This window comes from Odontesthes bonariensis, chromosome 13, assembly GCF_027942865.1.
Source record: "Odontesthes bonariensis isolate fOdoBon6 chromosome 13, fOdoBon6.hap1, whole genome shotgun sequence".
Lineage (NCBI taxonomy): Eukaryota > Metazoa > Chordata > Actinopteri > Atheriniformes > Atherinopsidae > Odontesthes > Odontesthes bonariensis.
In genome coordinates this window covers 735,077-749,863 of record NC_134518.1, presented here as the reverse complement: position 1 = coordinate 749,863, position 14,787 = coordinate 735,077, and the positions used below count along the sequence as shown (strand labels likewise).

Sequence of the window (14,787 nt, the reverse complement as noted above, 5' to 3'; positions counted from 1 at the left end):
GTGGAAGCTGTCCCTGTCCCTGCATGTGGAGGCTGTCCCTGTATGTGGAGGCTGTCCCTGTCCCTGCATGTGGAGGCTGTCCCTGTATGTGGAGGCTGTCCCTGTCCCTGTCCCTTCATGTGGAGGCTGTCCCTGTCCCTGCATGTGGAGGCCGTCACTGTCCCTGCATGTGGAGGCTGTCTCTGTCCCTGCATGTGGAAGCTGTCCCTGTCCCTGCATGTGGAGGCTGTCCCTGTATGTGGAGGCTGTCCCTGTCCCTACATGTGGAGGCTGTCCCTGTCCCTGCATGTGGAGGCTGTCCCTGTCCCTGCATGTGGAAGCTGTCCCTGTCCCTTCATGTGGAGGCTGTCCCTGTCCCTTCATGTGGAGGCCGTCCCTGTCCCTGCATGTGGAGGCCGTCCCTGTCCCTGCATGTGGAGGCCGTCCCTGTCCCTGCATGTGGAGGCCGTCCCTGTCCCTGCATGTGGAGGCCGTCCCTGTCCCTGCATGTGGAGGCTGTCCCTGTCCCTGCATGTGGAGGCTGTCGCTGTCCCTGTCCCTTCATGTGGAGGCTGTCCCTGTCCCTGCATGTGGAGGCTGTCCCTGTATTTGGAGGCTGTCTCTGTCCCTGCATGTGGAGGCTGTCCCTGTCCCTGCATGTGGAAGCTGTCCCTGTCCCTGCATGTGGAGGCTGTCCCTGTCCCTACATGTGGAGGCTGTCCCTGTCCCTGCATGTGGAGGCTGTCCCTGTCCCTACATGTGGAGGCTGTCACTGTATGTGGAGGCTGTCCCTGTCCCTGTCCCTACATGTGGAGGCCGTCCCTGTCCCTACATGTGGAGGCCGTCCCTGTCCCTACATGTGGAGGCCGTCCCTGGCCCTGCATGTGGAGGCCGTCCCTGTCCCTGCATGTGGAGGCTGTCCCTGTCCCTGTCCCTTCATGTGGAGGCTGTCCCTGTCCCTGCATGTGGAAGCTGTCCCTGCATGTGGAGGCTGTCCCTGTCCCTTCATGTGGAGGCTGTCCCTGTCCCTGCATGTGGAGGCTGTCCCTGCATGTGGAGGCTGTCCCTGTCCCTGCATGTGGAAGCTGTCCCTGCATGTGGAGGCTGTCCCTGTATGTGGAGGCTGTCCCTGTCCCTGTCCCTTCATGTGGAGGCTGTCCCTGTCCCTGCATGTGGAAGCTGTCCCTGTCCCTACATGTGGAGGCTGTCTCTGTCTCTGCATGTGGAGGCTGTCCCTGTCTCTGCATGTGGAGGCTGTCCCTGTCCCTGCATGTGGAGGCCGTCCCTGTCCCTGCATGTGGAGGCCGTCCCTGTATGTGGAGGCCGTCCCTGTCCCTTCATGTGGAGGCTGTCCCTGTCCCTGCATGTGGAGGCTGTCCCTGTCCCTGCATGTGGAGGCTGTCCCTGCATGTGGAAGCTGTCCCTGTCCCTACATGTGGAAGCTGTCCCTGCATGTGGAGGCTGTCCCTGTCCCTGTCCCTTCATGTGGAGGCTGTCCCTGTCCCTTCATGTGGAGGCTGTCCCTGTCCCTGCATGTGGAGGCTGTCCCTGTCCCTGCATGTGGAAGCTGTCCCTGTATGTGGAGGCTGTCCCTGTATTTGGAGGCTGTCTCTGTCCCTGCATGTGGAGGCTGTCCCTGTCCCTGCATGTGGAAGCTGTCCCTGTCCCTACATGTGGAGGCTGTCCCTGTATGTGGAGGCTGTCCCTGTCCCTGCATGTGGAGGCTGTCCCTGTCCCTACATGTGGAGGCTGGCCCTGTCCCTGCATGTGGAGGCTGTCCCTGTCCCTACATGTGGAGGCTGTCACTGTCCCTGTATGTGGAGGCTGTCCCTGTCCCTGTCCCTTCATGTGGAGGCTGTCCCTGTCCCTGCATGTGGAAGCTGTCCCTGTCCCTGCATGTGGAGGCTGTCCCTGTCCCTGCATGTGGAGGCTGTCCCTGTCCCTACATGTGGAGGCTGTCCCTGTATGTGGAGGCTGTCCCTGTATTTGGAGGCTGTCTCTGTCCCTGCATGTGGAGGCTGTCCCTGTCCCTGCATGTGGAAGCTGTCCCTGTCCCTACATGTGGAGGCTGTCCCTGTATGTGGAGGCTGGCCCTGTCCCTGCATGTGGAGGCTGTCCCTGTCCCTACATGTGGAGGCTGTCCCTGTCCCTACATGTGGAGGCTGTCACTGTCCCTGCATGTGGAGGCTGTCCCTGTCCCTTCATGTGGAGGCTGTCGCTGTCCCTGTCCCTGCATGTGGAGGCTGTCCCTGTCCCTGCATGTGGAGGCTGTCCCTGTCCCTTCATGTGGAGGCTGTCCCTGTCCCTGCATGTGGAGGCTGTCCCTGTCCCTGCATGTGGAGGCTGTCCCTGTCCCTGCATGTGGAGGCTGTCCCTGTCCCTGCATGTGGAAGCTGTCCCTGTATTTGGAGGCTGTCCCTGTCTCTTCATGTGGAGGCTGTCCCTGTATGTGGAGGCTGTCCCTGTCCCTGCATGTGAAGGCTGTCCCTGTCCCTTCATGTGGAGGCTGTCCCTGTCCCTACATGTGGAGGCTGTCCCTGTCCCTTCATGTGGAGGCTGTCCCTGTCCCTGCATGTGGAGGCTGTCCCTGTCCCTTCATGTGGAGGCTGTCGCTGTCCCTGTCCCTGCATGTGGAGGCTGTCGCTGTCCCTGTCCCTACATGTGGAGGCTGTCCCTGTCCCTGCATGTGGAAGCTGTCCCTGTCCCTGCATGTGGAGGCTGTCCCTGTCCCTGCATGTGGAGGCTGTCGCTGTCCCTGCATGTGGAGGCTGTCCCTGTCCCTGCATGTGGAGGCTGTCCCTGTCCCTGCATGTGGAGGCTGTCCCTGCATGTGGAGGCTGTCCCTGTCCCTGCATGTGGAAGCTGTCCCTGCATGTGGAGGCTGTCCCTGTCCCTGTCCCTTCATGTGGAGGCTGTCCCTGTCCCTGTCCATTCATGTGGAGGCTGTCCCTGTCCCTGCATGTGGAAGCTGTCCCTGCATGTGGAGGCTGTCCCTGTCCCTGCATGTGGAGGCTGTCCCTGTCCCTGCATGTGGAGGCTGTCCCTGTCCCTGCATGTGGAGGCTGTCCCTGCATGTGGAGGCTGTCCCTGTCCCTGCATGTGGAAGCTGTCCCTGCATGTGGAGGCTGTCCCTGTATGTGGAGGCTGTCCCTGTCCCTGTCCCTTCATGTGGAGGCTGTCCCTGTCCCTGCATGTGGAAGCTGTCCCTGTCCCTACATGTGGAGGCTGTCCCTGTCCCTGCATGTGGAGGCTGTCTCTGTCTCTGCATGTGGAGGCTGTCCCTGTCTCTGCATGTGGAGGCTGTCCCTGTCCCTGCATGTGGAGGCTGTCCCTGCATGTGGAGGCTGTCCCTTCATGTGGAGGCTGTCCCTGTCCCTGCATGTGGAGGCTGTCCCTGTCCCTGCATGTGGAGGCTGTCCCTGTATGTGGAGGCTGTCCCTGTCCCTTCATGTGGAGGCTGTCCCTGTATGTGGAGGCTGTCCCTGTCCCTGCATGTGGAGGCTGTCCCTGTCCCTGCATGTGGAAGCTGTCCCTGTCCCTGCATGTGGAGGCTGTCCCTGTATGTGGAGGCTGTCCCTGTCCCTGCATGTGGAAGCTGTCCCTGTCCCTGCATGTGGAGGCTGTCCCTGTCCCTGCATGTGGAGGCTGTCCCTGTCCCTGCATGTGGAAGCTTTCCCTGTCCCTGCATGTGGAGGCTGTCCCTGTCCCTGCATGTGGAGGCTGTCCCTGTCCCTGCATGTGGAGGCTGTCGCTGTCCCTACATGTGGAGGCTGTCCCTGTCCCTACATGTGGAAGCTGTCCCTGTCCCTGCATGTGGAGGCTGTCCCTGTATGTGGAGGCTGTCCCTGTATGTGGAGGCTGTCCCTGCATGTGGAGGCTGTCCCTGTCCCTGCATGTGGAGGCCGTCCCTGTCCCTGCATGTGGAGGCCGTCCCTGTCCCTGCATGTGGAGGCTGTCTCTGTCCCTGCATGTGGAAGCTGTCCCTGTCCCTGCATGTGGAGGCTGTCCCTGTATGTGGAGGCTGTCCCTGTCCCTGCATGTGGAGGCTGTCCCTGTATGTGGAGGCTGTCCCTGTCCCTGCATGTGGAAGCTGTCCCTGTCCCTTCATGTGGAGGCTGTCCCTGTCCCTGCATGTGGAGGCTGTCCCTGTCCCTGCATGTGGAGGCTGTCCCTGTCCCTGCATGTGGAGGCTGTCCCTGTATGTGGAGGCTGTCCCTGTCCCTTCATGTGGAGGCTGTCCCTGTATGTGGAGGCTGTCCCTGTCCCTTCATGTGGAGGCTGTCCCTGTCCCTGTCCCTACATGTGGAGGCTGTCCCTGTCCCTGCATGTGGAGGCTGTCCCTGTCCCTGCATGTGGAGGCTGTCCCTGTCCCTACATGTGGAGGCTGTCCCTGTCCCTACATGTGGAGGCTGTCCCTGTCCCTGCATGTGGAGGCTGTCGCTGTCCCTGTCCCTGCATGTGGAGGCTGTCGCTGTCCCTGTCCCTGCATGTGGAGGCTGTCCCTGTATGTGGAAGCTGTCGCTGTCCCTGTCCCTACATGTGGAGGCTGTCCCTGTCCCTGCATGTGGAAGCTGTCCCTGTCCCTGCATGTGGAGAATGTCCCTGTCCCTTCATGTGGAGGCTGTCCCTGTCCCTGCATGTGGAGGCTGTCCCTGTATGTGGAGGCTGTCCCTGTCCCTGCATGTGGAGGCCGTCCCTGTCCCTGCATGTGGAGGCCGTCCCTGTATGTGGAGGCTGTCCCTGTCCCTGTCCCTACATGTGGAGGCTGTCCCTGTCCCTGCATGTGGAGGCTGTCCCTGTCCCTGCATGTGGAGGCCGTCCCTGTCCCTGCATGTGGAGACCGTCCCTGTCCCTGCATGTGGAGGCCGTCCCTGTCCCTTCATGTGGAGGCCGTCCCTGTCCCTGCATGTGGAGGCTGTCACTGTCCCTGCATGTGGAAGCTGTCACTGTCCCTGCATGTGGAAGCTGTCCCTGTCCCTGCATGTGGAGGCTGTCCCTGCATGTGGAGGCTGTCCCTGTCCCTGCATGTGGAGGCTGTCCCTGTCCCTGCATGTGGAGGCTGTCCCTGTCCCTGCATGTGGAGGCTGTCCCTGTATGTGGAGGCTGTCCCTGTCCCTTCATGTGGAGGCTGTCCCTGTATGTGGAGGCTGTCCCTGTCCCTGTCCCTACATGTGGAGGCTGTCCCTGTCCCTGCATGTGGAGGCTGTCCCTGTCCCTGCATGTGGAGGCTGTCCCTGTCCCTACATGTGGAGGCTGTCCCTGTCCCTACATGTGGAGGCTGTCCCTGTCCCTGCATGTGGAGGCTGTCGCTGTCCCTGTCCCTGCATGTGGAGGCTGTCGCTGTCCCTGTCCCTACATGTGGAGGCTGTCCCTGTCCCTGCATGTGGAAGCTGTCCCTGTCCCTTCATGTGGAGGCTGTCCCTGTCCCTTCATGTGGAGGCTGTCCCTGTCCCTTCATGTGGAGGCTGTCCCTGTCCCTGCATGTGGAAGCTGTCCCTGTCCCTGCATGTGGAGGCTGTCCCTGTCCCTGCATGTGGAGGCTGTCCCTGTATGTGGAGGCTGTCCCTGTCCCTGCATGTGGAGGCTGTCCCTGTCCCTGCATGTGGAGGCTGTCCCTGTCCCTGCATGTGGAAGCTGTCCCTGTCCCTGCATGTGGAGGCTGTCCCTGTATGTGGAGGCTGTCCCTGTCCCTGCATGTGGAGGCTGTCCCTGTATGTGGAGGCTGTCCCTGTCCCTGTCCCTACATGTGGAGGCTGTCCCTGTCCCTGCATGTGGAGGCCGTCCCTGTCCCTGCATGTGGAGGCCGTCCCTGTCCCTGCATGTGGAGGCCGTCCCTGTCCCTGCATGTGGAGGCCGTCCCTGTCCCTGCATGTGGAGGCTGTCGCTGTCCCTGTCCCTTCATGTGGAGGCTGTCCCTGCATCTGGAGGCTGTCCCTGTCCCTGCATGTGGAGGCTGTCCCTGTCCCTACATGTGGAGGCTGTCACTGTATGTGGAGGCTGTCCCTGTCCCTGTCCCTACATGTGGAGGCCGTCCCTGTCCCTACATGTGGAGGCCGTCCCTGTCCCTACATGTGGAGGCCGTCCCTGGCCCTGCATGTGGAGGCCGTCCCTGTCCCTGCATGTGGAGGCCGTCCCTGTCCCTGCATGTGGAGGCTGTCCCTGTCCCTTCATGTGGAGGCTGTCCCTGTCCCTGCATGTGGAGGCTGTCCCTGCATGTGGAGGCTGTCCCTGTATGTGGAAGCTGTCCCTGCATGTGGAGGCTGTCCCTGTCCCTGTCCCTTCATGTGGAGGCTGTCCCTGTCCCTGCATGTGGAAGCTGTCCCTGCATGTGGAGGCTGTCCCTGTCCCTGTCCCTTCATGTGGAGGCTGTCCCTGTCCCTGCATGTGGAGGCTGTCCCTGCATGTGGAGGCTGTCCCTGTCCCTGCATGTGGAAGCTGTCCCTTCATGTGGAGGCTGTCCCTGTCCCTACATGTGGAGGCTGTCTCTGTCTCTGCATGTGGAGGCTGTCCCTGTCTCTGCATGTGGAGGCTGTCCCTGTCCCTGCATGTGGAGGCTGTCCCTGTCCCTGCATGTGGAGGCTGTCCCTGCATGTGGAGGCTGTCCCTGCATGTGGAGGCTGTCCCTGTCCCTGCATGTTGAAGCTGTCCCTGCATGTGGAGGCCGTCCCTGTCCCTGCATGTGGAGGCCGTCCCTGTCCCTGCATGTGGAGGCCGTCCCTGTATGTGGAGGCCGTCCCTGTCCCTACATGTGGAGGCCGTCCCTGTCCCTTCATGTGGAGGCTGTCCCTGTCCCTGCATGTGGAGGCTGTCCCTGTCCCTGCATGTGGAGGCTGTCCCTGCATGTGGAAGCTGTCCCTGTCCCTACATGTGGAAGCTGTCCCTGCATGTGGAGGCTGTCCCTGTCCCTGTCCCTTCATGTGGAGGCTGTCCCTGTCCCTTCATGTGGAGGCTGTCCCTGTCCCTGCATGTGGAGGCTGTCCCTGTCCCTGCATGTGGAGGCTGTCCCTGTCCCTGCATGTGGAAGCTGTCCCTGCATGTGGAGGCTGTCCCTGCATGTGGAGGCTGTCCCTGTATTTGGAGGCTGTCCCTGTCCCTGCATGTGGAAGCTGTCCCTGTCCCTGCATGTGGAAGCTGTCCCTGTCCCTACATGTGGAGGCTGTCCCTGTATGTGGAGGCTGTCCCTGTCCCTGCATGTGGAGGCTGTCCCTGTCCCTACATGTGGAGGCTGGCCCTGTCCCTGCATGTGGAGGCTGTCCCTGTCCCTACATGTGGAGGCTGTCACTGTCCCTGTATGTGGAGGCTGTCCCTGTCCCTGTCCCTTCATGTGGAGGCTGTCCCTGTCCCTGCATGTGGAAGCTGTCCCTGTCCCTGCATGTGGAGGCTGTCCCTGTCCCTACATGTGGAGGCTGTCCCTGTATGTGGAGGCTGTCCCTTTATTTGGAGGCCGTCTCTGTCCCTGCATGTGGAGGCTGTCCCTGTCCCTGCATGTGGAAGCTGTCCCTGTCCCTACATGTGGAGGCTGTCCCTGTATGTGGAGGCTGGCCCTGTCCCTGCATGTGGAGGCTGTCCCTGTCCCTACATGTGGAGGCTGTCCCTGTCCCTACATGTGGAGGCTGTCACTGTCCCTGCATGTGGAGGCTGTCCCTGTCCCTTCATGTGGAGGCTGTCGCTGTCCCTGTCCCTGCATGTGGAGGCTGTCCCTGTCCCTGCATGTGGAGGCTGTCCCTGTCCCTGCATGTGGAGGCTGTCCCTGTCCCTTCATGTGGAGGCTGTCCCTGTCCCTTCATGTGGAGGCTGTCCCTGTCCCTGCATGTGGAAGCTGTCCCTGTCCCTGCATGTGGAGGCTGTCCCTGTCCCTGCATGTGGAAGCTGTCCCTGTATGTGGAGGCTGTCCCTGTCCCTTCATGTGGAGGCTGTCCCTGTATGTGGAGGCTGTCCCTGTCCCTGCATGTGAAGGCTGTCCCTGTCCCTTCATGTGGAGGCTGTCCCTGTCCCTACATGTGGAGGCTGTCCCTGTCCCTTCATGTGGAGGCTGTCCCTGTCCCTGCATGTGGAGGCTGTCCCTGTATGTGGAGGCTGTCCCTGTCCCTTCATGTGGAGGCTGTCGCTGTCCCTGTCCCTGCATGTGGAGGCTGTCGCTGTCCCTGTCCCTACATGTGGAGGCTGTCCCTGTCCCTGCATGTGGAAGCTGTCCCTGTCCCTGCATGTGGAGGCTGTCCCTGTCCCTGCATGTGGAGGCTGTCGCTGTCCCTGTCCCTGCATGTGGAGGCTGTCCCTGTCCCTGCATGTGGAGGCTGTCCCTGTCCCTTCATGTGGAGGCTGTCCCTGTCCCTGCATGTGGAGGCTGTCCCTGTCCCTGCATGTGGAGGCTGTCCCTGTCCCTGCATGTGGAGGCTGTCCCTGTCCCTGCATGTGGAGGCTGTCCCTGTCCCTACATGTGGAGGCTGTCACTGCATGTGGAGGCTGTCCCTGCATGTGGAGGCTGTCCCTGCATGTGGAGGCTGTCCCTGCATGTGGAGGCTGTCCCTGCATCCCTTCATGTTGTGGTGGGTACAGGCCCGTCCCCTGGGGGTCAGGGACCCGTTAGCCCTCAGAGCACTGAGCATTTCCCCGCTATGTGTGAGCAGAGCACCTGTTAGAAGCTGTTACTCAGTGTCAGCTCAGTGTCGGCCGTACCTGCAGCAGGTCCTCTCGTTTGGTGGCAGGCGGCAGGTCTACGATATAAAGGTGTCGTTTCTCTGTGCTGCGCCGGACGCTGAGGCGGAACCCTGGCTCCAGCACGTAGCCGTGTAGCAGGCGGACGGCGTCCGCAGCCGTGGCCGCTGTACCATACTTGGCATAGGCAAAGCCCCGGTTCTGCCCGCTGAAGTTCATCATGAGCCGGAACTCCCAAAGCTGCCCCACAGAGCCGAACAGGGGGATGAGAAGGTCCTCGTAGGCGTCCCGTGGGATCTGGCTGATGAACACCTCACAGCGGTCTCCTGGGGCGGGGCCATCCCACGCTGACCACCAGGGGGAGAGAAAACAGCTTGACTAATGGCACTGATGACATGATACGTGTTATCACACATGGAGAAGGGGTGGAGACGAGTTGGGTTGATGTGAGGTGGGAGTGCGAGCACGGAGCACATCATTTCATGTTCCACCCCCTCTCTCAAATGAGTCGGCACATTAGGTGAATTGGCACGTTGGACTGGCATGCTGTCCGTCTGATCCCAGCAGTAAATCGGTCCTGACGGCAGGGACGAGGACCAGACGTTTCCCTCCCAGGTTTCTCTGGTTCCAGTCGGACAGAACATCTTTGCTTGTATAAGGCCCATTTCAGACCAGAGCGTGGCGGCAGCGAAACGACGGCAGTCTTACGCCGGTTATCAGGCGGTGTGTTCAACCTGCCTTTTCACACTGGACAGTCCGCGGCCGCGGTAGTTCTGCTCCAGCCCTGTCTGCATTCCCCATTCATTTCAACGGGACACCGCCGGCCGCCGCCGGCCGCTGCCGTCCAAATTCCGCTCGAGTTCTATTTTCCAAAAGCAGCGCGGGACGGAGGCGTCTCCGCGCCGCTACCGCCCGACTACCGCCGCGTCGGTGTGCAAGGACAGATCTGTTTCCATGTATTTTCACCTCCGCCGGTGAAAATCGCTTCCGTTCCGCCACGCTTTGCCGCCCTGGTCTGAAATGGCCCTAAGGCAGCTCATTTTGGCCACAGACAAAAATAGCTTCAAGCAAGTGTCAAGTGTTCAGACCCAGTGTGGTGATAATAAGTTCAAACTCAATAAGTTCACCATGTGAAAAATATGTCTATATTTTTCAAATATAGACATCCCACAGATTCTATCCCTTTGAAACTTTTAGCTGACTCTAATGAGTGGAAGCTTTCTCACCCTCGGGTGGTCCTCCATACTTCCTCTGGCCATTAACTTGATTCAGCTTGGTGTTGGTGATTTTCAGCCAAGCTTCCAGAGCCTTCACCCTCTCAACATTCAGCACCTGAGGAGGAAACAACGACTCAGTCCCAGAACCTTTGCAGCTTACAGCATCGCCTCTGTGGGACAACATTCACAACCACAAATACAAACGCTTCACTCCTAACTGTAAGTGCAGTGATGACAGCAAAGCATTCACACAGCATGCTTCTACTGAACCTGGCTCACTGCTAAGACTTGTTTTTTCCCTAAAATACAAATCATCATGCAGCAGACCCAAATCTTTTGCTTTTTTTAACAAAAAACCCAAAACATTACACACATTCTTCCCTCTTCTCAAATGTCCCACAGTTGCAGGGACAACTGTTATAGGACTGAGGACACTTTCCCACCACAGCTGTTATAGGACTGAGGACACTTTCCCACCACAGCTGTTATAGGACTGAGGACACTTTCCCACCACAGCTGTTATAGGACTGAGGACACTTTCCCACCACAGCTGTTTGCTCCGCTTTAAATGGACCATCTCCATCATCATTCAGTGCAATCTGTTGGTTTTCTTAGCTAGGAAATAGTTATTGAATTGGCTCTATACGAACGAATTGGATTATTTTATGAATAATTATGATTACTATTAATTGAATTCCAATTGGCTTGAATTGGACTTTATTATCTAAGTGCCTTGAGATGACATTTGTTGTATTTGGTGCTATATAAATAAAAATGAATTGAATCATCCAAACTCTGGTGTGGACTGAACAAGCCAGCTGTGGTCCGCCTGAAAACGTGCTACTTGGTGCTTGCTTACAGTGAGAAATGCAGATGGAATATCCAGCGACCCAAAGAGAGGAAGAGAGATGGTGTTGCTCCATTGTTGGTTTTTTGTTGCCAACAAGTCGGATGAAGAGGATGGATTTTTGCAGCTGTTGTACCTGCATGACGATGTTGGGGCGGTTTGGTCATTCTGAAAATGAACCAAAGCAAATGAAGGTGCGACATTGGTCTAAAGGTGTGTGAAAGCGCCCTGAAAGAGCTCGTGGGAAATTTATTCTTTCGCAGGCATATTAAAGTAGGTGATTAGAATTTAAATATGCTGCTGATGACAGCTGCTCACACTCACCCCTTCCATCATGTCTTACAGTCATCATATCTAATACAGTCCCATCGAAAAGCCCTTCACCCTTTAGATATGTGAGAAGTATCATCCACCTTACAAAGAAAATGTCATTTCTGTTTTAAATGTAAAACACATGCTCGTTGTATGCACCTTTGTATGAATTCCCTTCTCAAACCACCACGCTTGTGCCCATTCATGGTTATGTGCATTCAGACATGCCCTTGATTAACCATACACGTTCAGAAAACTCTGGTTAAAGCAACAGTGAAGACATTTCCAACCCTGAAACTAAGTGCTTCCAACTGCTTTTGTTATGTAGACTCCCAGGCCTAAAACTGCCCGGAAGGCCTAAAACTGCCCCGGAAGGCCTAAAACTGCCCCAGAAGGCCTAAAACTGCCCCAGAAGGCCCAGGCACAACTTTCCATGTTCCATCTTGGCACTTCACCGTATTTGTGCCATGCAATGTAGCAGCAACTAGATAACAACCCAGTTTCACCCTAATAAGTAAGGCTAACAAAAAGAAAAAGCAAAGGTGATGTCATCATAACAAATAAGATGCAGCAACTGGACGGAAGACACCCACGCTATGACAGGAAGTGTACGAGCAAGACAAGAATAAAGACAGATTGGATGTTACTGCTGGAGAGAAAAACTGTTGCTCTCAGTGGGTGAGAACGGATGAACTCCCTTTTTCTGTCACGTCTTCTTTGTTTGGCTCTGTTGGGTTAGTTTAACATTCTCCCTCTGCTCTGTGCGGGAGCCTGAAGCTGTGGTTGATTCCTGTAATAAGGGTTTATATTGGGCTGGCCAATTTCAAAAGTATCCTAATAATGGCCGCAACAGGAAACAAATACAGTTGAGCTTTACAGCCCACTTTATTAACCACAGTTCAGTGACATGTGAAAGTCTTTGCAGCCATGATGCTTTTCTGTTTCACACACAGTGCCATCAGTCGCTGGAGTGATACCATCTCAGGTGATTCAACTAATCAGTCTTGCTTCCTCTTTTGGCGTTCACCAACCAACGACAAAGTCTCCATGTTGTATTAATCTGGTCTTCATCAATTTCACTGAATCCAAACCACGTCCACGTCACTTTGGGACCTTTTGGGTCAACGACTTGGACAGTTTGGGTTTCAGTCTCAGCCCTGCTTTCATGGCGTTCTTCAGCTCCACTCCACCTCTCCCATGTCTCTGCTCAGTTCCCTTCCTCAGTCTGCTGGTAGCTCACTGTATCATTAGCTTCTTTTGGCAGTTAGCAACCAGCTTGGAGGTGCATTACCGCCGACTGGTGGACTGGAGTGTGCTGGGGATGAACAGCTGGGTATGTAGATGAATCAGCTTATCATCAACATCAGTGGAAATTCATCCCATTTAGAGATCATTTGCCCAGCCCTACATTATATATCTCTGTGCTAAGAATCATATAAGCCTTGGCAGAAAAGCCATCTGTGGTTGTGTTGCTGTGATGAGCGACAGGTGGGGCCCCCAGTGGGGCTCCCAGTGGGGCTCCCAGTGGGGCGGGCTCCCAGTGGGGCCCACTGCAGGGCAAGAAAAAACAGTCCAAATGAATTACACCCAATGAGACACGAGCATAACCTTTCATTATCTACATAGAAGTGCATTTGTATCGTTTAATATTTCCACTATGTAACCAAGTGTTACCGCGGCAGCTAATTGGTGGCATGGCGCCACCCCGGCTGCCACTTCAAACAGCCCGGCTGCCTGTTGTTCTCCCTGCTTTTCTTTTCTTTTCTTTTCTTTTCTTTTCATTGAGGTCACCTTTCAAACGGCCACATAGTTAGAAGACTAGGGGAGTTACCTGGCACTGCTTGTCTTCCATCTTCTCCACACTGCTCTCTTCGGTTAATGACGCCACTCTGCAGCTCGCGGCCTCACCTGCAGCTGATCCGCTGTTGGCCAGCGTCCTGTGGTGCCTTCACTGACCCTCCGTACAGTGGGTTTATGTAAGCTGATTCCGAGCAGCCTATTTAAAAAAAAACAAAAAAACTCGAAGACAGATTAACATTTTTTTATTACAAATTTACTCTTAAATAAAACACTAAATCCCTAATATTAATTGCATTGTGCATTATAGTTCCAGGAAACGCTGGGCCGGGATGTCACTTACCAGACCCCCCCTCCCCCCCTCCCAGAGAAGAGCCGACTCTTTTGACTCCCGCACGGCTCTTTATTTAGGATCTTTTGCAGCCTATATTTTAACTAAACTTTGCAGAAAGTAATGGTTTATGTGTTGAAAACCCTTTTGCTTTCAGTGTTTTTATGAGAGATAAGATCATAATTGCCCAATTCTGTTTATTCATTCTGTGACAAAACCACTCTTACATTTGTTTATTTCAATTAAACTTTTTTTATTGCACAAATTAACAATAAACTTCAAATAAATCCAAATAACATAACCAAACTCAAGATAACATTAATAATGTCCTCAATTAAACTTTTTTATTGGACAAATGAACAAAATAAATTCTGCCCCGCCCCCTCTCTGTTTACACATCCTTAATTCTCACGTGAATACCGCATGCTGGTCCCATGCTGGCCAATCATAACAAAGCTCTGTCTAACCAGAGCTGGGGCCCGTTGCACAAAAAATGTCCGACCGGCTGAAACGGACTCCGGAAAGAAATGTTCACCATGAATTCTGCGCTCCCGCAACTCATGTCTTGTCTAAAAAACAAAGCAAAAACTGTGGTTATCATATCACCTCCTTCACTGTCTCGAAAAATCAATCAGTCGGTGCCAGTGCAACTAAAGAAACGCAACTATACACACGTGAGCATGAAATTAAATGAGAGAGAACATGGTATTCATTAAAACTAATCAATACCTAACAAACATCCGATCTACACCCACGTAGGACCAGACTCAGAAAAATGGGGGACAGGTACACGCGTTGCATTCTGGGATATGGTCGCCATATTGGAGGCACAATCTCGTAAACAAACCCTGAGGCAAGACGGAGATCAAGGACCAAACAGTGAGAGAAAAGTGAGAGAAAAGCATGTTAAAATCGAAGAAAGGATGTGGGATATACCGGGATACATTACAGAAGGAAGCCAGAGATCGGTACATACAGAAGATTGGCGTTATAAACGGACTGGACCCTTATGAAATACCGAGCAAGGAATGGATTGTCGACGAAGATTTACTGCCTAAGTTCACCCTTTCGGACATAATTGCGTATATAGTATGTGGTGTCAGTGCTTATACTTTGCAACAGTTTCAATTATAATGACACTTTACACTTTTGTCATGTTACTCTACTTGTAAATAAATAATGAAACACACACACTTGGCTGTCTCTCAAAGCATATTTATTTCAGACGACTTCAACTTTGCACAACACTCCTGCTCATGGTGGTCAGAGTACAACATACAGACACAATCTTGTCAAAGAATGTTTTGTCTTCACCTTCGCATGGCAAAACTATGTTGATAGGTTCTTTTGCTGACAAAAAGGTGTATTGTTTCTGACAGTTCCAATCGCCCTTTCCATGTGAATTTGGAGATGGGCAATTTTCCTTGTATTTTCCACATTAAATTAAGATTAAGATCAGATTTATTGTCATGTATACATGCATACACACGAAATTTGTCCTCCGCTGTTAACCCATTGAGACATCCCTTGCTTCCAACTGACAGTGTCCTCTTGTGAAGGCGGGGATCTTTACCTCAGCACACAAAAGTCTGTAACTTACCAGAATGAAAATGCAGAGAACACACTCTCATCGACACCGGGATTGAGTG

The 14,787-nt window shown here is 55.0% G+C and overlaps 1 protein-coding gene across 1 annotated transcript in view; it reads right to left on the bottom strand.

Annotated features, from left to right (window-relative positions):
* Nucleotides 1–12,862, bottom strand: part of dnd1 (DND microRNA-mediated repression inhibitor 1) — a 69,709-nt gene extending 56,847 nt beyond the window's left edge. The window contains exons 1-3 of the mRNA XM_075482109.1: nucleotides 12,842–12,862; nucleotides 9,861–9,966; nucleotides 8,656–8,981 (exon numbers count right to left, since the gene is read on the bottom strand). Of these exons, the coding sequence (XP_075338224.1) occupies nucleotides 8,656–8,981; nucleotides 9,861–9,966; nucleotides 12,842–12,862 (453 nt within the window). The remainder of the gene's footprint in view (nucleotides 1–8,655; nucleotides 8,982–9,860; nucleotides 9,967–12,841) is intronic.
* Between the last annotated feature and the right edge of the window lie 1,925 nt (nucleotides 12,863–14,787).